The sequence below is a fragment of the Elephas maximus genome, chromosome 9 (genome assembly GCF_024166365.1).
Source record: "Elephas maximus indicus isolate mEleMax1 chromosome 9, mEleMax1 primary haplotype, whole genome shotgun sequence".
NCBI lineage: Eukaryota > Metazoa > Chordata > Mammalia > Proboscidea > Elephantidae > Elephas > Elephas maximus.
The window spans coordinates 60,745,279-60,768,565 of NC_064827.1; the positions used below are offsets into that span (position 1 = coordinate 60,745,279).

The 23,287-nt window shown below is 42.6% G+C and overlaps 1 protein-coding gene across 4 annotated transcripts in view; it reads right to left on the reverse strand.

Moving 5' to 3' along the window:
• Nucleotides 1-15,137, reverse strand: part of ECPAS (Ecm29 proteasome adaptor and scaffold) — a 97,561-nt gene extending 82,424 nt beyond the window's left edge. The window contains exons 1-2 of one of the 4 annotated variants that reach the window (XM_049895225.1): nucleotides 14,786-15,137; nucleotides 3,462-3,564 (exon numbers count right to left, since the gene is read on the reverse strand). In XM_049895225.1, coding sequence (XP_049751182.1) covers nucleotides 3,462-3,483 — 22 coding nt within the window. In that variant the 5' untranslated portion in view covers nucleotides 3,484-3,564; nucleotides 14,786-15,137. Of the gene's footprint in view, nucleotides 1-3,461; nucleotides 3,565-14,138; nucleotides 14,246-14,785 lie in introns of those variants that run through there. The other 3 variants (XM_049895227.1, XM_049895224.1, XM_049895226.1) reach the window with 3 other exon arrangements.
• Nucleotides 15,138-23,287: the final 8,150 nt, after the last annotated feature.

Genomic DNA, 23,287 nt, shown 5'->3' on the forward strand with positions numbered 1-23,287 from the left:
CCTCATATGTATATGGTAATTGTATGTAGAAAGAAAACAACAGAGAGGGAATCCTTCCTAAGAGTAAACCAATCCAGAACCAAGACACCTTCTCAACCACATAACCCATTACTCCCCAACAGCCATCCAAAACACAACAGCTTCTTAAATGTACAGTAAGTTCTCCTGGCCCTAATCTTTTGGTCAAGCAAGTTCTTCAACCCAGAATACTCTCCTAAACTCTTGCACTCACCTCCACACAACCAAATCCACCCACTCAAGGTCTAGCTCAAATATCACTGGCTCTACAGAGTCCCTTCCCCTACCCACCCTCACAGGATCCTAGCCCTATAGACTCCCACAGACCTTTTTTGTAATTCTCCTGGTATTTACCTTCCCTTGAGGCATGATTTGAATCTGACTCACCTGGCTGCCTACTCAATCATCTCCATCCACCTCTAACCTCTAGAGCTCTTCAAGTTGAGAAGCCATATACTCTCAGGTCCCCCCAGCACTTAACTCAGTGTCTTGCAGAGAGCAGTTACTCAATTACCTGCTGAATGAATGAAACAGTAATTCCTTGTGCATTAAACAAGCTATGTAGAAGTTTCTACATCTAACATCTTTAGCAAAGGATAAAGGAGGGTGTTGGTGGCAATTTATAACACCTGACACCAGAATCTCTTGGAAAATAGACTGAATTTTTTTTTTTTTTTTAAATAACATGACAAGTGCTTGGGGGTTTAAAAAAGGAGAGAGAGATTCCAAAAGGTCTGACTGTGTGGCAGAACCTCTTGTTCAGGGCTTCGGGGGGGCATGACAGCTAAGGCAGCGAGGAGAGGGAGAGGAAAAAAAAAGGATGGAGAGAAACAGCAGAAAACCAAATACTCTGTGGCAAGGCCTTTTCCCCTGCCTCACCACTTCTTCAAAAGTTAACTCTTGAAATACTCAAAAAGATAGGTTTTGGTTTGTTTTGTTTTTGCGGAAACCAGTGAAACAAGTGGGTTTCGTGTCTAGGCCGACATGAGTGGAACCAAAGCAGCACTTTCAGAAATGGGAGCCCAGAAGCTAAGAAAAACATAAGGAACTAAATCACAGGAAATTCACAAAAATTGGAAGCAGGGGATGAGCACCTCTGGACTTTGACAATCTCTGCAATTAGGAGTTTGAGGCTAAAACTATGAAGGATAAAGATGCCCTGGCTGGGTGACACTTGAAAACATTTTCTGGTACATGAATCCTGTGACAATCGATTACGTTTCTTTCAGAATTATAAATCTAACTAGGTACTTACTGGTAACTAAATTCTATTTCATCTACCCATTCCTAAATACCATTTCAATTCACTAAAAGCCACTCTAATACCTGGCAAAATCCAATGGAGGCCAGCAGGATGCTTCTCTAGGAACTGAAGTCTAGAAATTTGGCCTCTAGGATTGTTTTTAAATACAGGCTTGTCATCCATCCTCAACATACCTTTTATTAAGGAACTCATTAAAAATAAATGGGCTTAAAAGGAGGATGTCAGATGAGCAGTCAACACAGATATTATAACTCAGGAGTTGGGAGAAGAAAGAGATAATCCATCGTGGTTCTAGTGGGTGTTGCTTCCCTCCAGCCAGGGCGTTCCAAGAGGCCAGAAGATGAAAACCTTTGCTGGCACTGAGACCCTGATCAAGAGTTCCCTGCTGATGCAGTCTCTGCTAGCACCTTCTCCCCTCAACACACCCACCCCAGCTAAGGCAATCAGACATGCCATCTCCAGATTCCCCAGCCTACCAGTCTTCCCCTTACAGCCCAGGCAATGCCCCAATCTAGAAACTCTTGCATCAGGATGCACTAGTCAGTAGAACCTTTGAGCAGGGAAGGGGAAAAGCATCTTTCTTCCCCATCTACTTCAGAAGTCCTAAGCCTCTACATATGCATGCGGGCTACTTTAAGGCCCCTACCAACCCAGCATAAACTACAAGAGGGGCATGTGTCCTTATATCCCTTCCCACTTCCCTACACACACACACACACACACACACACACACACACACACACACACACGTGTGAAGGGAAGTCACAGGGGTAGTGTGGCAGGGCTGGGCCAGGTGAGGAGACAGCAGCCCTGGTTTATACCCTAGTTTTAATGAATAAGTGCCAGACTCCTGATGCACTGACGCCGACAATCGCTCCCACCTCCCAGGGGGTCCCTTTACCCCAGAGACAGAAGCTGGCTGACACCCAGTTAGAAATCAGTGTTAGGAAGCAGAAGGATCAGTTCAGTTTATGAAAGCCAGTCTAGGGGAGATAATACATACTACAAAAGAGTTCAGACTGCATAAAAGTTAAACATACCATAGTTAAGGTCTGCCCAAAGCAGCTAATTACTTAGAAGGACAATGCTCGTGTGGCTATGCAAACTCTAGAATGTTCTTTTTTTAAACTGCTATTTAAATCCTACCATGTGTGGTTTGACCTGCTTGCCTTTAAAAGGGTAATACATCACAATGACATTAATACATCTTTCACAGGCCCAAAAGCTCTAAGACCAAAAGAATCTAGGAGAGAATAAACAATGTCCTCGTTTTTCTTCTAGACAATTCTTTCCACCTCCCAACTTTCCATTTCTCTACACACCTAAAGAATAAAGATAAGTGAAATGGCAAAAATAGCCCCAAATTTATTCTAAATTTGAACTGTGGTTTCTAAAAAATTTCATTCATGTCATCCTTCAAATTTTCACCTAAATGAATTAAGATACACACAGCAGAAATGCCGGGGGGTGGGGGGGGCTAAATCAGTACGTAGCTAGAAAATGTACCTCTGGATTGATACTACAAAGTCCTAGGTACTCACTAGATATTGTATCAGAGAATTACTAGTTGAACATGCAGAGTTTCTATCAAAGAACCATCTAATATCATCCAAGAATGAAACTGATACCATGCTCCCATTGTGCCTCAGAACGAAATGAAGTCAAAGTGACTTTTCCATCACCAAAAAAAAATTCAAACCCAATGCAATTTCAACTCATAGCAACCCTACAAACAGTACGTCAAAATAGCAGAATTAGGAATATCCAGTTAGCATGATTATGCCTCTACATACTATCTACATACTACGTTTTCACAGATAAAGTACTACTTTCACAAAAGCATTTCTGTAACATGTAAAATTAGTTTTGTGATGCAGAAGACAAAGCTATTTGTAAACTAGCACTCGTCTTGTCCTTTGTGCACACTGCTAAGTAACATCAAGTTTTAACTTTTTCTCTTCTTTCTTTTTTTTTTTTTAATTTATACTTATCATTACAAAGAATAGAGGCTTCAGGCATATACAAACTACCATGAGCTTCCCTGACTCAGGATAACTAGGAAAGAAAAAAAAGAAAATCTCATAAAGGTCCTGTTAGGAAAGTGCCACCTGATAATCTACGCATTTGTAAATGTTACTTCAAAAAAATGCACATATCCTAAGAAACCAAATCTACTAACCTCTACAATCAATGTGATACATGGTTTATCCAGTCTTGACAAAAATCCTCTGGATCACCATGGTATGTTCATCCACTCGTACATATGCAATTGTATAAAGAATCTATTATTTAGAACACCCAGGAAAAAAAAAAGGACAATTAAAAGATTTATACTTATATAGCTACCATTTTAAAGAAAAAAATATGTACTTCTCATTTCTGTGCTAAAATCTTCTAATTTGATGCCCTGCTTTGCAAATTCAGAGTGAGGGATACAGATTATAGTGCTTAACAAATTGAGGAAAGAATAAGGGCTATTTCCATAAATAGAATTTATTGGGTAGAAGTAACACGCTAAAGATTCTAAAAAATATACTGGTAATTATCACTTAATACTAAAAAAAACTCCAATACCAATATAACGTATTGTATCATGTATGTGTATAATAAACATATACAACCTAACATTAAAATCAGAAGAAAGTGAACTATACAGTAGCTCTTTAAGAAGAGTGTTAGTGAGTGGGTATGTGTTATTAGCACACTACAACTCAGAAAGCTGTTGTTGTTAGATGCCCTTGAGTTGATTCCTACACATAGCGACCCTATGTACAACAGAACGAAACACCGCCCAGTCCAGCGCCATCACAATCGTTATGTTTGAGCCCATTGTTGGAGACACTGTGTCAATCCATTTCATTCAGAGTCTTCCTCTTTTTCCCTAACTCTCTACCAAGCATGACAGTCTTCTCCAGGACTGGTCTCTCCTGATAACACGTCCCAAGCACATAAGATGAAGTCTCGCTATACTTCTCTCTAAGGAGCATTCTGTCTGTACTTCTTCCAAGACAGATTTGTTCATTCTTCTGGTAGTCCATGGTATATTCAATACTCTCTGCCTACACTATAATTCAAAGGTATCAATCCTTCTTTGGTCTTCCTTATTCACTGTCCAGCTGTCACATGCATATAAAAACACCATCACAGGCACCTTAGTCTTCCAAGTGACATATTTGCTTTTTAACACTTTAAAGAGGTCTTCTGCAGATTTCCCCAATGCAATACGTCATTTGACTTCCTGAATGTTGCTTCCATGGGTGTTGACTGTGGATCCAAGTAAAATGAAGTCTTCAACAACTTCAATATTTTCTCCATTTATCTGATATTGCTTATTGGTCCAATTGTGAGGATTTTTGTTTTCTTTACGCTGAGATGTAATCCATTCCGAAGGCTATAGCCTTTGATCTTCATCAGTAAGTGCCTCAAGTCCTCTTCACTTTCAGCAAGCAAGGCTGTGTCATCAGCATACTGCAGGGTGTTTATGAGTCTTCCTCAATTCTGATGCCGCATTCTTCATATAGTCCAGCGTCTCTGACTCTATGCTCAGAATACAGATCGAAGAACTATGGTGAAAGGATACAACCCTGACACACACCTTCTCTGATTTTAAACCATGCAGTATCCCCTTGTTTTGTTCAAATGACCACTTCTTGGTCTAAGTACAGGTTCCTCATAAACACAATAAAGTGTTCGGGAATTTCCATTCTTCGCAATGTTATCCATACTTTGTTATGATCCACACAGTCAAATGCCTTTGCATAGTTAATAAAACACAGGTGAACACCTTTCTGGTATTCTCTGCTTTCAGCCAGGATCCATCTGGCACCAGCAATGATATTCCTCGTTCTACATCCTCTCCTGAATCCAGTTTGAATTTCAGGCAGTTCTCTGCTAATATACTGTTGGAACCATTTTTTAATTATCTTCGTCAAAATTTTACTTGCATGGGATAATTTCCACATTCTGCTGGATCGCCTTTCTTTGGAAGGGGCACAAATATGGATCTCTTCCAGTCAGCTAGCCAGGTAGCTGTCTTCCAAATTTCTTGCAATAGACAGGTGAGCACTTCCAGCGCTGCATCGGTTTGTTGACACATCTCAACTGGTATTCCATCAGTTCCTGGAGACTTGGTTTTCACCAATGCTTTCAGTACAGCTTGGATTTCTTCCTTCAATACAACTGGTTCTTGATCATATGCTACCTCCTGAAATGGCTGAACGTTGGGCAATTCTTTTTGGTACAGTGACTCTATGTATTCCTTCCATCTTCTTTTGATGCTTCCCGAGTTGTTTGATATTTTGCCCACAAAATTCTTCAACATTGCAACTCGAGGCCCCAGTTTTTTCTTTAGTTCTCGCAGCTTGAGAAATGCCAAGCATGTTCTTCCCTTTTGGTATTCTAACTCCAGATCTCTGCACATTTCATTATGATACTTTGTCTTCTTGACCCACCCTTTGGAGTCTTCACCTTTTCTACTTCATTATTTCTTCCATTCGCTTTAGCTACTCTATGTTCAAAAGCAAGTTTCAGAGTCTCTTCTGACATCCATTTTGGTCTTTTCTTTCTTTTGTGTCTTTTTAATGACCTTTTGCTTTCTTCGTGTATGATGCCCTTGACGTCATTCCACAACTCATCTGGTCTTCAATCATTAGTGTTCAATGCATCAAATCTATTTTTGAGATGGTCTCTAAATTCAGGTGGGATATACTCAAGGTTGTACTTTGGCTCTTGTGGACTTGTTTTAATTTTCTTCACCTTCAACTTGAATTTGCATATGAGCAATTCATGGTCTGTTCTACAGTCAGCTCCTGGCCTTGCTCTGACTGGTGATGTTGAGTTTCTCTCTTGTCTCTTCTACAGATGTAGTCAATTTAATTCCAACGTATTCCATCCAGTGAGGTCTATGAATACAGTCACTGTTTATGTTGTTGAAAAAAGGTATTTGCAATGAATAAGTTGTTGGTCTTGCAAATGGGTTAAAAGTCATAACCCCAGTAACTTTTGACCCCTCTGCGTACTACTCATCCCCTTCCCTGGCTCTTGTCTTTTCACCCCTAATTACGCAACACCCCCCGATAGCTATCCTCTGAACAGCCTATTCCCATGATTCCATCATCACTCCCATACTCTCCCAAACTTCAGAATCAAAGGTCCCACACAATTGCAATTCATGTGCAATCACTATGCCATATGCTTTATCTCTTTCCATACTCATAACAACCCTCTTAGATAGCTTTAGTTATTATCCCATTTTACTGATAAGAAAACCACAGTCTAGAAGTTAGGACCCTTGTTCAAGGACACATTAAAAGTGGCAAAGCCAGAATTCAAAACCAGTTTTAGCCACTACACAGACTCTATGAACTATTCAACATGGTATCTCAATAATTCAACTCACTCATTCAACACATAATTTATTCTCTCTTTCTCCATTTTCACCTTCTTTAATCTGTCTAGGGGCTGACTCTTCACCACCACCACTCCCACAGTCTCTCCAGTTAGATTCTTGGGATTATCTGTAATGCCTTCCTTTCTAATAACCCTCATCTAGTTAACCAATAATGCCTGCCTATCTTAGAGATTCTAGATCATATTACCTCCTTCCCAAACCTACTTCCACTGCCCCAATTTGGATCCCAAGTTCTTTTACTTGGCCACTGTGATACCCTCCTTGTTAGTCTTGCTGCTCTGGTCTCCGGATCCTTCCAATCAACACTATACCACAGCCACCTGTTATCCTTATAAAACAGGTCTGCTCAACTTATTTCTTTGCTCAAAAGCCTTTGATGGTTCTCTACTGTCTAGAGAACAAAGTCCAAGCTGGTTATGCTGGCGTTCCTATCCAAATGGTCCAAACCCACCTTCCCAGCTTCCTCCCTCACTGCCCTTTTCACCAAAAGAACCAATTTATATAGAGCTTAAGTGTTCATTTTCATATCCATTCATCCTAACAACACTATGAGTGTTTATTATGCCAACTTTATGAGAAAGAAACTGAGACTCTGAAAGGTAAAATAATCTGCCCAGGATTTCAAAATATAAAAGGCAGAAAGGGCCAAGTTTAATGCTCCTTTCCCAGTATTCCGTGCAGCCATATAGCCCCCATTCCCATCATTATCATATCTACACAACGTTTTCTGTAAATGCACAATGTTTTTCTACCACCATGTCTTAGCTCAAGCTATTATTCCCTTAGCCTGGAATGCTACTCTCATTTCTTGAGGTTTCCAACCAACTTGTTTCTATTAAGCGTTTTCCACATCATGCTTTATATTAAACCAGTACCCACCAGTTGCCATTGAGTCAAATCCGACTCATGACGACCCATGTGTGTCAAAATAGAACTGTGCTCCATACGGTTTCCAATGGCTGATTTTTCAGAAGTAGATCATCAGGCCTTTCTTCCAAAGCACCTCTGGGTGGGCTTGAACCGCCAACCTTTTGGTTAGTAGCCAAACTCATTAACTGTTTGCACCACTACCCTGTTTCATATTATTTTTATTTATTATACAAATCTGTCACTCTACTGAAAAAAAAGCCCTTTGAGAACAGACCACATATTCACTCAATTTTAAAAGTCTGCTTATTGATGGTCTCAACCCACCTGGATCAAAGAAGAATGAGAAACACCAAGGACACAATTACGAGCCCAAGAGACAGAAAGGGCCACATAAACCGGAAACTACATCAGCCTGAGACCAGAAGAACAAGATGGTGCCCGGCTACAACCAATGACTGCCCTGACAGGGAGCACAACAGAGAATCCCTGAAGGAGCAGGAGAGCAGTGGGTTTATGACTGGCTGCTAACCTAAAGGTTGCCAGTTCTAACTCAACCAGTGGCACCGTGGAAGAAAGGCCTGGCAATATGTTTCCGTAAGGATTATAGCCAAGAAAACCCTATGTAGCAGTTCTAGTCTGACACACATGGGGTCCCCATGAGTCAGGATCAACTTGACTGCAATGAGTTTGCTTTTGCAAATTCTCATAAAAAGACCTGACTTAATGGCCTGACTGAGACTAGAAGGACCCCGGTGGTCATGGCCCCCAGACCTTCTGTTGGCCCAGGACAGGAACCATTTCCAAAAACAACTCTTCAGACATGGATTGGACTGGACAATGGGTTGGAGAGGGATGCTGGTGAGGAGTGAGCTTCTTGGATGAAGTGGACGCTTGAGACTATGTTGGCATCCCCTGCCTGGAGGGGAGATGAAAGGGTAAAGGGTGTTAGAAGCTGGCGAAATGGACACAAAAAGAGAGAGTGAAGGGAGGGAGCGGGCTGTCTCATTAGGGGGAGAGTAATTGGGAGTATGTAGTAAGGAGTATGGAAACGTTGGTGGCATAGTGGTTAAGTGCTACGGGCTGCTAACCAAAATGTCAGCAGTTCGAATCCGCCAGGCGCTCCCTGGAAACTCTATGGGGCAGTTCTACTCTGTCCCATAGGGTCACAATGAGTCGGAGTCGACTCAACGGCAGTGGGTTTTTTGGGTTTTGGAACAAGGTGTATGTAAGTTTTTGTGTGAGACACTGACTTGATTTGTAAACTTTTACTTAAAGCACAATAAAAATTATTAAAAAAATAAAAGTCTGCTCACTGAACTGGAAAATGTGTAAATAAAACAAGCCATATAAGATGGCAACCATTCAGGCATTGACTTGCCAGGCCTGAAACCAGAGATCAGCAACAAGGTTCAAATCATCTGAACACACTGACAGTCCCTACAATTTTAACATCTTCTGAACAAGGTCAAATACCTCACTGCCTACAGTTATCAACATTGGTCTTTATTAAATATTACAGTTTACTGAAAGCATAATTCTAAACAGAAAGGAGGGAAATACAAAATTAGAATGGAAGTCAATAAAAACAAGTACCACTTTAGTTGTCCATTCATGGCACAGGCAGTTTATGATTGGCTGCTAACCTAAAGGATGGCAGTTCTAACTCAACCAGTGGCACCACAGAAGAAAGGCCTGGCAAAATGTTTCCATAAGGATTATAGCAAAAAAACCCTATGCAGCAGTTCTAGTCTGACACACATGGGGTCACCATGAGTCAGGATCAACTTGACTGCAATGAGTTTGCTTTTTTAATCCAATTATCAAAATTTAAATGATACAAGTTTGACTTATTATGTAGCTTTTCTGCAAAGATTAGCTCTGCAGCATGTATGCCTGTCATTAAAGCTACCATTTCTTTAGGGTTACTTCATTATCCCTACAGAATCACATTCGGCTACACAGCTACACACAGTTTCCCCCAGCTGATCCTTCAAAAGAGCAACTAGGATTTCTGGCACTGGCAGAGGCTCTCTTGAAAGACATTTTGCCATGTTGACTATCTGAGCAATTTTTGCAATTGAAGCTTCCCATGGCTATGTCAAACAATCAAATTTAACAATATTTGCTTTAAGATTACAGGCTGTTGCTTCTTCATGAGTTGTCTTTATTCCAACAAAGATCAGATCCTGAGGATGGCCTTATAATTTTAAAGCCCAGAATAAGAAACCACTAAACAGCTGACCAGGTGAAAAGTCACAAATGCTTCCTTCCCTCTGTCAGAAATCTTTCTATCCACTGCTGAAATATAACTACAATGTCAATTTTCCCAGGAAGTGGCAGAGGGTAATATTAAAAAGAGAAACTAGCCCACATGCCTTGCACTGAATTTCATTTTATTCCGAAGAGTTTTATCAGCCTAAATAAATAAAAAGAAAGAAAACTACAAACTCTGACCTTAAGTAATTTATAAACTAGATTTCAGAATTGCCTTTAATAGTCAGAGCTAACAGCTCTCTATTTTGGCATCTTACCCAAAAATTTAAAATGTTCTGATCAACACATATCAGAATATCACCAGGCTCAATATACACTACAGGAGAGGAGATTCCTTCTAGACATTAGCAAAGCATGAAAAGAAATGAAAAAAAAAAAAACCTTGACTTTGTTAAAATTTATATTTCCCCTTTCAGAGAGGGTAACGCAGTGGTAGAGCAGAATTAACATAAACTAGACGATCTGAGTTTAAGCCTTAACTACATAATGAGCATAGCTCTACCACTGGGACAATAATGGTACCAAACTCACAGAGTTGTTGTGAGGATTCAATCAGTTAACATGTTCAAATAGATCAGAACATATGGTGAGCCCTCAAACATCGGCTTTACCCTTAACATAACCCTAACTAACCCGTTGCCGTCGAGTCGATTCCAACACATAGTGACCCTATAGGACAGAGTAGAACTGCCCCATAGGGTTTCCAAGGAGCGCCTGGTGGATTCCAACTGCCAACCTTCTGGTTAGCAGCTGTAGCTCTTAACCACTACACAACCAGAGTTTCCATTTATAATCACCTGACTCAAAGTGAAGATTACATGAGGTTTGTGAACAGATAACAAATTCTAACACAACTCAACACAAGATTATCCTGCATACCTTTTGGCAACTTTCATGCTCAATGATACTTTTCAAAAAAAAAGGAGGTGGGGGGGTGATAAACAAAAGAGAAACAGTCAATTCTGCTTTTCAGTAGCTCCTGCAAAGTGTGGTGGCAAATATAATTGAAAGAGGATGTGGCTTTAATTTAAATTGACATGTACACGTGCATTACTTTAACTGCAAAGGTAAAAAGCGTTGATTTGAAATCTATGGAAAGGCAGTGCTGCCAGCTACATATCTCTAAATAACATGCATGGAAATCACAGGGGATATTACTTTAGCATTATCTATATCATATAACCATACATTTTGGTCCTTATACATCCTCCTTTTCCCCAGTAGTATTATAATTCTTCACAGATAAGGGCTTTAGTGTTTCTTTTGCACCCTATAGCACTGATAAACAGCAGTGAAATAGTTGGATTAAAGTCACATCTACTTGAGAATCCTAACAAGGCATCTGATTTGAACTTTTCATCAGCATGAACACTGAGTATGATACACAGAGAAAATACAGCCTAAAGCTTGGTTATGAGAGCATGCTAGAGTCTGAAACACCTAGGATCCATTTTCAACTCCACCACTTACCTACTGCGGGACCCTGGGAACCTAAGAAGCCTGTTTCCCATCCCATAAAACAAGGATAATTACTTTACCTACCTCTTAGGATTATTCTGAAAAAAAAAGAACATATACAAAGCACTTAAACAGTATTAAAAAAAAAAAAATTAAACCATTGCTGTCTACTCGATTCCAACTCATAGCGACCCTATAAGGAGAGGGTAGAACTACCCCCATAGGGTTTCCAAGGAGCAGGTGGTGGATTCGAACTGCCAGACTTTCTGGTTAACAGCCAAGCTCTTAATCACTGTACCACCAGGGCTCCTCCTAAACAATATTAGTGCTGAAATATTTAGGGGGATGTGTACTGATGCACCCTGGAGGCACAGTGGTTAAAGCACATTGGTTAAGAGCTACAGCTGCTAACCAAAAGCCTGGCAGTTCAAATCCACCAGGTGCTCCTTGGAAACCCTATAGGGCAGTTCTACAGGGTCACTATGAGTCGAAATCGACTCAGTGGCAATGGCTTTTGGTTAGCTAACCAGATAGGTTAGTGGTTCCAACCCACCAGTCACTAAGCAGGAGAAAGAATGGCAGTTTGCTTCCATAAAGATTCACAGCCTTGGAAACCCTAAGGGGCAGTTGTACTCTGTCCTATTGAGTTACCATGAGTTGGAATTCCACTTGATGGCAATGGGTTCAAGGTTTTTGAGGTTTTTTTTTTAGTACTGCTGTCTACAATTTACTTTGAAATGCATCCAAAAAAGATGCATTGAAAGGTGGATATATGATGAAGCAAGCATAATAAAATATCAACAGTAGAATTTAGGTGGTGAATATTCAACTTCAACTTCTCTGTATGCCTGAAAATTTTCATAAGAAAATGTTAGGGGAGAAAACAATGCCGACAGCTAGTAGTTTACTTTTATCACCTCCTACTAGTCAGAAATAATAGCCAGCAAATACAGAATCCATTTTGGACTTTTTTTTTTTTTTTTTGGTGGAATTTTAAAAAGGACCTTTTTCCAGCCATCTCCCCTTTTATTATAGCCATTCTGAAACTAAAAGTGGTTTAGTTGAAACTTCTTAGCCAGTATATACGTATGTGATTACACGGTAAGTTATTCTAAGGAACCAATTGCCAAGTATTTAATCTTTCCTGATGAAATACAGAAACCAGTCAACAGATAGCCGATGTTGATGATTTGACCCAACAAAACCATGGAAAAGCAAAGATGGGAAGTATTTGTTTCCAGTAGCTGTTAAAGCCAGTAAATACCTGAGCCAGAAGTACTACCGTCACCTTAACTGGTACCTTGATGTACATGAACACACAGCATATACAGAAACATCTCAGCCACTTTAGAATGATATTCAATTCTTCCTCTAGTGTTGCTCCCCATTCCTACTGGCAACTCACAGTTAACATGTTTATTGTTACAATAGGAACTTAGACTTCATGCCGTATGCCAATTTAAAAAATCAGGGAACTGAGCTCCCCAGAAGGTCTGGTGGTGCTTGGCCACTGTCAGGCCACTTGGAACTCAGGCCACTTGGAACTAAAAGAGGAGCAATCAACTCTGTGGCTATTAGCCCACATCTATTTGTAAACATACCAGAAGACCTTGTCTATTCAGACTCTCCAAGGCTCCATCCTGCTAAAGATCATACCCAAGTGATTCAGCCTCAAAAAGAGCAAACATTACTCCTGCTCTACCAGTTCTTGTCAAAGCAGCAAGGAACGTGGTCTCTCGAAGCCTGTCTCATCTTTAAAACAAGGATAATTCCTACCTACCTGCTTCACAAGGTTGTTACCAGGGCAAAAATGAGATCACATCTATAAAAGTAGCTTTAAACTGTCAAGCATTAAAGAAACATAAATTATGATGTTTATAACTACTTTCATATGGAAATCAAGAAGAGGCTTTAACAGCGTAAAGCTTCTGACATCTGAACCATGCCTGATCCCATTTAAAACTCACATCATCCCTCTTTCTTGTTTTTGTCATAAACTGAGGGGGGGAGGGGCATTTCAACCAACCAAACGCCATCAGAAATTACTTTACGAGTTCTGTGAAAAAATGTTATGACCGCAGCGTGGGCCTGCGACGCCTTGGGACTACACTTCCCACAAAGCATAGAGGCGAACCCAGGCGACAGGCGGGGCGGCCTGGAGGTTCAGGGTGACCACCACTCTTCCCGAACGTGGATCGCCGTCCCCTGGGAAACTGCGACGTTTATGGTCGGGTGTACATTGACTCTCCTTTCTGAAAGCGCTGTCACCCCGTGGTTTCTCCTCCGGTTAACGCCATGACTCTCTTCGTCCTCCCTCCACCTGAGGGTCACCGCCTGGTCTTGACCTTTCGGCTGATTTCTAGGTGTCACATGAAGACATCGTCACCCGCTTCCCGAAAGCTCCATTTCCAGAGCTGGCCCAAGAGTGGAGGCCAGTGGCCATGGCGGGGTCAGATGGGACGGGCTGACACTGCTCGCCACCCCGGGGCTCCGGCCCGTCTGCCAGGCCAGGCGCCTTGGGAAGGGGGCTGGGCTCCAGCGCCCCCATCCACCCCGAGCTGGGGCGGATCGTGGGCAGAGGTGGCTCCGCCCGGGGCTCCGGTTTCAATTTCGCAACGTGACGGTGCAAACCTGAGGCCTACAAACGCCAGCGGCGGCGGCGTCCCGCCCGCCCGCCAGGCCCCACGTCCCAGCCCCCAGCACGCCACGGCCGCTGCACGCCCGGCCCGGCGCCCCGCGGGCGGCAGCGCGCCCCATACCTCAGGCCCGGCTCGGGCCACCGCCCCCAGGCCCTGCGCGGCGCCGGCCCCGGCTCGCGACCGCAGGGACGGCCGTGGCACTTACTGAGCTCGTCCTGGGAGGCGGAGGCGGCGGCCGCAGCCATGTTGCGCTGAGAGGGAGGGAGGAGCCGGGAGGGGGAGGGTGCGGGGTGGAGGCGCGGGGGGCTCGCCGCTCGCGGTGCGGCAGAGGCCGGGAGCCGCCTCTGGTCACTTGGCGTCCGCCGCGCTGCGCCCACGAGGCCCGCCCGCCGCTGCCGTCTGCGTCCTCCCCGCTGCACGCGTCGCTCTCACCGCCCCCCGCGAGCTCGCGTCGCGGCTCTCCCGCAGCCTCGCGCCTCTGCGGAGCCGCCGCCGCCGTCCGTGCGGCCGAATCCCGGTGCGCCCCGGCGCCCAGCCCGCGCGGCGGCTCTGCGGCTCCGCGCCCCGATCACCCAGCTCACGCTGGTTTTATATTTAGAAAAAGCTGAGCCATCCTCCCAGCGGCCCCCCCGCCGGGCCCCTCGCGCGCCCGCCCGCCCTCGCTCGCTCGCTCGCGGCTCGTCCTGCCCACCTGCCGCCTCCCGCCCCGCGCGCGCGGTAGCCGGCCCGCGAGTGCTCCCGGCGCGGATCCGGCACGCTGCGGCCTGCGCGGGCGGCCCGGCCTACCCGCCCCACCTCACCCGGCGCAGCCTGCAGCGGCCCCGGCGCGGGGCGGACGCGCGGGCCTCTGACCTGAGTCCGACCCGGTCTCCATTCCGGCAATGCTGCGCTCGGCGCCGCGAGGTGGGGGCCGAGAACCGAGGCGTTAGGCGACCCTGGCCCCGAGGAGCCTCGCGCCGCCGCCCGCGAGGGGCTCGACCAAGCTGGCCCGGGCTGCCCAGGCCGGGGGAGATCCTCAAGGCGGGGCCGAAGCACTTTTTTTTTTTTTTTCCTGTAAGGTTTGTGGCTGTCACGTTAGCTGTTCCCGACCGACAGAAACACGTCTCTCCAAAGGAAGAGACGTGGACTCTGAAAAGTAGAGCTGGGTTCGGTGTCGGCGGGAGGAAGCCCCGCCCTGCGCCTCCCTCCGAACTTCTCGGCCCCGGCGCTGACTCAGTCCCGGGCGAGCCCCGGCGCCGCAAGCGGCCCTGGAGCGGGCTCGTCTGGCCCCAACGTGGACCTCTTGTCTTACTTAAAGGCCAGTGCTAAGACTTAGGTTTCTGATGCACTTGGAAACTGGGAAGACTGTCCAATGAAGGAAGATCACTAAGGCCCCCTAGTAAAAATTAAACGCACCAAGATTTTTAAAGTTCAAATTGAAGTATATGAAAATATACTATGAAAATATTTTTTATTCAAATATTTACGTTCTTTTTAGTAGCCCGAGTGATTTATTTTCAGTATACCGATATTTACTTTATGCCTTCAATTTGCCCATGAGGTCATGTACATGAAAAGCCTTGTGAAATGGAATTCACATTATGAGGTTGTATAATTGCTGTACTTTTAAGCGATGGTACTGTCATAACAAAGTAGATAACAAGATCAGACACTTTTTTTTTTTTTTTTTTTTTTGGTAGAAGGGGAAGAAATTAAGATCCCAAATAGATTGAAATTGCACTTATTGCTTAGAGTGGAAATCTATAAAGTCCTGGTTAACGTCTTCGAAAATGAGTATATGTCACTCAAGATGTAGCACAGGCAAGCCCAAGGTACTTAGACAACATTAAAAACTATTTCGTTTATTGTTGTATTATAGAAAGTATACACGATCTTTATAAAAATTTCCAATGATTCACAATATTATAAAATTAAAAGTGAAAGCCCTTCCTCCTACTCCATCCCCAACCCCACTCTCCAGAGAAAACTACAGTTAAAACAGTTTATTATACATACTCCAAGACCTTGCCTCTCTGCACATAGGCAGCTTTGATGGGGAGTTCATACAATAAAGTTCTGTAGCAGTGTTTTCCCCCCACCATTCTTCCATGTTAATTCAAAAAGCACTAGGCTACCACCACCTTTTTTTCTTAATTGCTACATAATAAGTTAAGTTAACCAATCTCTTTTTTCATGGACATTTCAGTTGTCTCGTTTGATTTTAACTGCAAAATATGTGCACAGTGAGCTATTTACAAACAATAGAGAAATGTATAAAAGGCCTTCCCCTTTGCGTGCCCACCATTCCTTCGTGTCACTGCTTAGAATCCTTGTCAACAGTTAAGTGAATACAACCTTTCCTGACCATGATGTGAATATAGAAGTAGCTGCACCAAAGGCTGCCTTGGGGAGAATTTAACTTCCCACAACCCCAAATGGATCCTCCCGAAGCCACCTCAAATTAATATAGGATTTAAGGAAACAACAATGAGTTTATTAGGCAATTTTAACCTCCAGAAATGGCAAGTTAGCAACTCCTACATTCTTCCTATATAGAAATTCCAGAGTTCCTTTGCATGCAAATTACATGTATGTGTGTATACAGATTTTTGTTTGTTGAACAAAAATGGAATCTTACTACACATGGATTATGTAACTAAAAAAAAAAACTATCTTCTCACAAATAGTATATCACAGGTGTCCTTCCATATCAGTAACGATAATGTTTTCCTTAATTGCCAATTCTGAATCATGGCAACCCCACATCTACAGAGTAGAACTGCTCTATAGAGTTTTCAAAGCTGTGACCTTTTGGCAGCATATCACCAGGCCTGTATTCAGAGGTGCCTCTGGGTGGGTTCAGCTAGTACTCGAGCCCACCCAGGGAATCCAAAATGATAATAATTATGCATATATTATGTGCTGGGCATTTTCTAAGTGTTTTACATGAATGAACTCATATAATTCCTCACAATAATTTTATAAAGTAGGGCTTCTTATGGCAATTTTATAGATGAGGAATTCCCAAGGCACAGAATGGTTGAAGAACACATCCAAAGAGCCACAAACTAGGAAGTAAATGGTGGAGCTGGGAGTTGAAACCAGGCCATGTAGGTCCAGAGTTTGCATTATTAGCCACTATGATCATTATATGCAGAACTATGTTTTTCTTTTAAAGGGCTGTGTGATAGGTACGTAAAATTTATTTAGCCATTCCCCTACTGATGAGCATTTAGGTTGTTTACAATTTTTGACTATTGCAAACAATGCTACCATGAAACAATTTTATATGTATATCTTTATGTGTTTACATATTTCCATACATAGACATGGTTGTTAGGCAGAAAAAGATGCTTTTAACATCTCATATACAGTAATTTCATAGGGTTGCTATGAGTTGGAATCGACTTGACGGCAGTGGGTTTGGTTTGGTTTTGGGTTATACAGTAATTTATAGCAGCTTACAACGTTCCTAATCACTAATGCTTTAAGCTCTAAGTTTTTCTCCCTTCAAACTACTTATTGTTTATTATTCCTACAAAACAGCTACATATTCATATGAAACACGTTGGTCTGAATAGTGACCTTGAGGTACTTCCTACCTAGAATATCATTTCAAATTTCAAAAATACACACAAGAAGGAATTGATGTGGAGGGATGAGTGGGTAATGAGAAAAGTCCACTGAGAAGCCAAAATAAGATATTATAGAATTCGTGAAGGAGCCCTGGTGGTGCAAACGGTTAAGCACTCAGCCGCTAACCAAAAGGTTGGCGACTGGAACCCACTCAGCTGCTCCATGGCAAAAAGACCTGGCGATCTACTTCCATAAAGATTGCAGCCAAGAAAATCCCATGGGGCAATTCTACTCTGTCACATGGGGTCGCTAAGAGTCAAAAACAACTCCACAGTACCTAACAACAACAACATGAACTAAAAATGTTTATCCTTTACTCCTTGGAAACCCTGGCGGTGTAGTGGTTAAGAGTTTGGGTGCTAACCAAAAGGTCAGCAGTTTGAATCCACCAGGCGCTCCTTGGAAACCCTGTGGAGCAGTTCTGCTCTGTCCTATAGGGTCGCTATGAGTCGGAATTGACTTGACAGCAATGGGTTTTTGGTTTTTTACTCCTTAGAAAGCCCCTTCTCCCCTCATTCAAGCCCTAAAAAAAAAAAAAAAAATGGCCATTGAGTCAATTTAGACTCATAACAACCCTATAGGGTTTCCTAAGCTGTAAATTTTTATCATTATAAATGATAAATAAAGTTTACGTACCTATCACATACCCCTTTAAAAGAATGATGTAGTTCTGTGTGAATCATAACAAATTATGGATAACGTTGTGAAGACTGGGAATTCGAGAACACTTAACTGTGCTCATGAGGAAAATGTACATAAAGAGGCAGTCATTCGAACAGAACAAGGGGATACTTCATGGTTTAAAGTAAGGACAGGTGTGTGTCAGGGTTGCATCCTTTCACCATACCTATTCAGTCTCTATGTTGAGCAAATTATCGGAGAAGCTGGACTACATGAAGGAGGATGAGGCATCAGGATTGGAGGAAGACTCCTTAACAACTTGCATTATACAGATGACACAACCTTGCTTGCTGAAAGTGAAGAAGATTTGAAGCATTTACTCATTGAGATCAAAGACCACAGCCTTCAGTATGGATCACATCTCAACATAAAGAAAATCAAAATCCTCCCAACTAGACCAATAAGCAACATCACAATAAACAGACAATATATTGAAGCTGTCAAGGATTTCGTTTTACTTGGATCCACAATCAACACCCATGGAAGCAGCAGTCAAGAAATCAAAAGATACATTGCATTGGGCAAATCTACAAAGGATCTCTTTAAAGTGTTAAAAAGCAAAGATGTCACCTAGAAGACTAAGGTGCACCTGACCCAAGCCATGGTATTTTCAATCACATCATATGCATGTGAAAGCTGGACAATGAATAAGGAAGACCAAAGAAGGACTGATGCCTTTGAATTATGGTGTTGGTGAAGAATATTGAATATACCGTGGACTGCCAAAAGAACGAACAAATCTGTCTTGAAAGAAGTACAACCAGAATGCTCCTTAGAAGCAAGGATGACAAGACTGTGTCTTACATACTTTGGATATGTTGTCAGAAGGGATCAGTCCCTGGAGAAGGACATCATGCTTGATAAAGTACAGGGTCAGTGGAAAAGAGGAAGGCCCTCAACGAGATGGATTGACATGGTGGCTGCAACAGTGGACTCAAGCATAACAATGATTGGGAGCATGGCAAACAACTGGCAGTGTTTCGTTCTGTGGTACATAGGGTCGCTATGAGCCTGAACTGACTCAACAGCACCTAACAACAACAACAACAACAACAAATCTTTAAGGAAGCAGACTACCACATCTTTCTCCCATGTAGCAGCTGGTGGGTTTGATCCGCTGACCTTTCAGTTAGCCACCAAATGCTTTAACCACTGTGTTACCAGGGCTTCTTATAGGGTAGAACTGCCCTATAGGGTTTCCAAGGCCATAGTCTTTATGGAAGCAGATTGCCACATCTTTCTCCTCGAGCAATTGATGGGTTCAAACTGCCAACTTTCTGGTTAGCAGCTGAGCTCTTAACTGCTGTGCCACCAGGATGCCTTCATTCAGGCCCTAACCAAAAACCAAATCCACTGTCATCAAGTCGATTCTGACTCAGACTGACCCCATGTGGTTTCCAAGGCTCCGAATCTCTACAGAAGCATACTGCCACATCTTCCACATCTTTCTTCTGCAAAGCTGCTGGTAGTTTCAAACCGCCGACTTTCTGGTGAGCAGTCAATCACTTTACCACTGTGCCACTAGGGCTCCTTCATGCAGGGCCTAGTCACACTAAATGCATACATAGTTTTAACAAGGTGTATAATCTTGTTTTCAGAGTTAAAGCAGAATGTCGTTGATGTTAGGTGCTGTTGAGTCAGTTCCAACTCATGGCCACCCTAGGTACGACAGAACAAAACACTGCCCAGTCCTGCAATATCCTCGCAATCGTTGCCATGTTTGAGCACATTGTTGCAGCCACTGTGTCAATCCATCTCCTTGAGAGTCTTCCTCTTTTTTGCTGACCCTTTACTTTACCAAGAAGGATGTCCTTCTCCAGACGCTGGTCTCTCCTGACAACATGTCCAAAGTATGTGAGACTATGAAGCATTCTGGATGTACATACTCCAAGACAAATTTGTTTGTTCTTTTGGCAGTCCATGGTATATACAATATTCTTCACCAACACCATAATTCAAGGGCATCAATTCTTCTTTGGTCTTCCTTATTCACTTGTCCAGCTTTCACATGCATGTGAGGCAATTCAAAATACCGTGTCTTAAATCAGGGGCACCTTAGTCCTCAAAGTGACATCTTTGCTTTTTAACAGTTGAAAAAAGTCTTTTGTAGTAGATTTGCTCAATACAATACATTGTTTGATTTCTTGACTGCTGCTTCCATGGGCAATAATTGTGAATCCAAGTAAAATGAAATCCTTGACAACTTCAATCTTTTCTCCATTTATCATGATGTTGCTTATTGGCCTAGGTGTGAGGATTTTTTATGTTGAGGTGTAATCCATACTTAAGACTATGGTCTTTGATCTTCATGAGTGTTTCAAATCCTCTTCACTTCCAGCAAGCAAGGTTGTGTCATCTGTGTAATGCAAGTTGAGTCTTCCTCCAATCCTGATGCTGTGTTCTTCTTCATATAGTCCAGTTTCTCAGATTATCTGCTCAACATAGAGATTGAATAGGTATGGTGAAAAGATACAACCCTGATTTTAAACTACATAGTATCCCTTTATTCTGTTCAAATGACTGCCTCTTGGTCTGTGTACAGCTTCCTCATGAGCACAATTAAGTGTTCTGGAGTTCCCATTATTCGAAATTAGAGCAGATTAGGGGCAAAATATTAGAAAGCATTCTTCTGAGTAGATATACGGATGGCAGAAGTGCTAACCAGACCTGTTGCTGTCGAGTTGATTCCTACTCATAATGACCCTATAGGACAAAATGGAACTGCCCTATAGGGCTTCCCTGGTGACGCAGTGCTTCAGTGCTACGGCTGCTAACCAAAAGGTCAGCAGTTCAACTCCACCAGGTGCTATTTGGAAACTCTGTGGGGCAGTTCTACTCTGCCCTATACTATCGCTATGAATTGGAATCAACTCAGGGGCAACAGGTTTGGCTTTTTTGGCTTATACAGTTTCCAAGGAGTGGCCGGTGGATTTGAACTCCCAGCCTTTTGGTCAGCAGCTGAGCTCTTAACCACTGTGCCACCAGAGCTCCAAAATGCTAACAGACACTGAAAACAAGGGAAGCAGAAAAACTAAGAAGCTACAAGACCTCGAAAAGCAAAGCATTACGGGGGCATTAATAAAGTACGAAAAGCACCACTCACCCCAATAGGCCTTGAAATCATGTCACTTGAAGGACGGGTGCTTATCGTGCTAATCCTAATATCAAGAAGTAGTAAGATTATGCCTTGCATATCAGCATCAGAAAAGAAGTATGGAGTATATTTTAGCAAGTTTTCGATCTAAAATGGTTAAGATAAGCAATTTTAGATGCCTAGAAGGATTAATCCTAAACTATCTAGAAAATCCAGTTATCTCAAACGATTCTGCTATCCACTCTCAGAGGTTTCCAGACAAGTCAAACTTCTGTATTAATACTCATAGAATATTTGTTTTGGTTACTCAAAATATCAGGAACTGGGTCCAATCTGCCTATATAGTCCCCAGTATTAGTGATCTGCATCTCTGCTCTTTTCAGCCAGTTACTTATTAAAGAAAGGAGCCCCAGTGATGCGACAGTTAGGGGCTCAGCTGCTAACTGAAAAATTGACAGTTCCAACTCAACCAGCAGCTCATCAGGAGAAGACCCAGCAATCTGTGTCCGTAAAGATTACAGCCAAGAAAACCCTGTGGGGCAGTTCTACCCTGTCCTATGTAGTCGCTATGAGTTGAAATTGATGCCACCTAACAACATTTTTAAAAGCTATTTCACTGCTCATAAGGCTGTGTCATGATCCAAAGCATTCCACTTTTAAAAGAAACTCAGAAACTTTAGTCTCTGACCACAATATAGAATCCTTCCACTCTTGTGCTCTCTAATTCTTATGGATTTAGAATACATTTTAGATCCTCATAGTCACCCCCAGTGTTTCAACTGCTGTGTGGTCCTTTATCTTCTCCTAATGTCACTTGTTTCCCATCTTAGCCTAAACCCCAGAGATGGCAATGAATTCTCACTAGCACCTTCAGCTCTTTCTTTCCCCAAAGTTTCTATCTTATAGACATTGCCAATCAATTCCCATCCTTGGCCAAACCCCACCCTCCACTTTCCTTACTCTCCCAAATACTGTTGCGAAATGCAAAAAGCTGACCTGGTTCAATATAAAGCTATACCGTCCATTCTTATGATCTCAGACGATGAGGCAGCCTTGCTCCTTTTGAAACTTCACCCCTATAACCAGTGCTCTGAATCATACATCCTCTGTTTTGTTTAGAACACTGGCTTCAAAGATTTTTTGGGTCATGTACCCCTTTAAGAATGTTGAAAAACAATGGAATCCTCATGCATTCTTAGGTTGGGATCTAGAATTTTTCCTTGTTAGCTTACATAATTGAAAAGGGGACATTTTGACAACAAATTCTATTGTAAATACTAGCATTTTAAAATAAAGTTCTATCGCCCATTTAAATGTATTTATAGGATTCTAAATAAGATTTTTTTTTCCTAATTAAGATAATGTTTTGATACCCACCATCATCCACTGAGGAACCCTGGGGGCACAACTGTTAAGCACTTGGCTGCTAACCAAAGGGTTGGCTGTTTAAATTCACCCAACGGCTCCCAGGGAGAAAGACTGGGAGATCTACTCCTGTAAAGATTACAGCCTAGAAAGCCCAATGCGGCAGCTCTACTCTGTCACACGGAGTCACTATGAGTTGAAAATCAATTGGATGGCACCCAACAACAACATCATTCATTAGAAAGAAAACACATGAACGAGTTCTTATCAGTCAGAAATTTTACATGTATCTGTCTCCTTGCATTCTCATAGTCAGGCTTTACCTTTATTCTTTCCTTAATCCACTGAATTTCCTTGGAAATAACTACTTGTGGATCGATCACCTGCAAAATCTGGTGAACACTCCTTAGTACTAGACTTACTTATTTGAACTATTGACTCCACCCTCCTTTTCAAAACTTTTCTCTGTTGGTTTTCCTTGTGTTGGTCTCTCCTGAAGCTTTTCTATTTATTGGTTACCTTCTCTTTCCCAGAGATCATTTTAAAGTTATTTCCTTAGGTCCCTGGGTGATACAAACCATCTGGAATCGTACAGTATG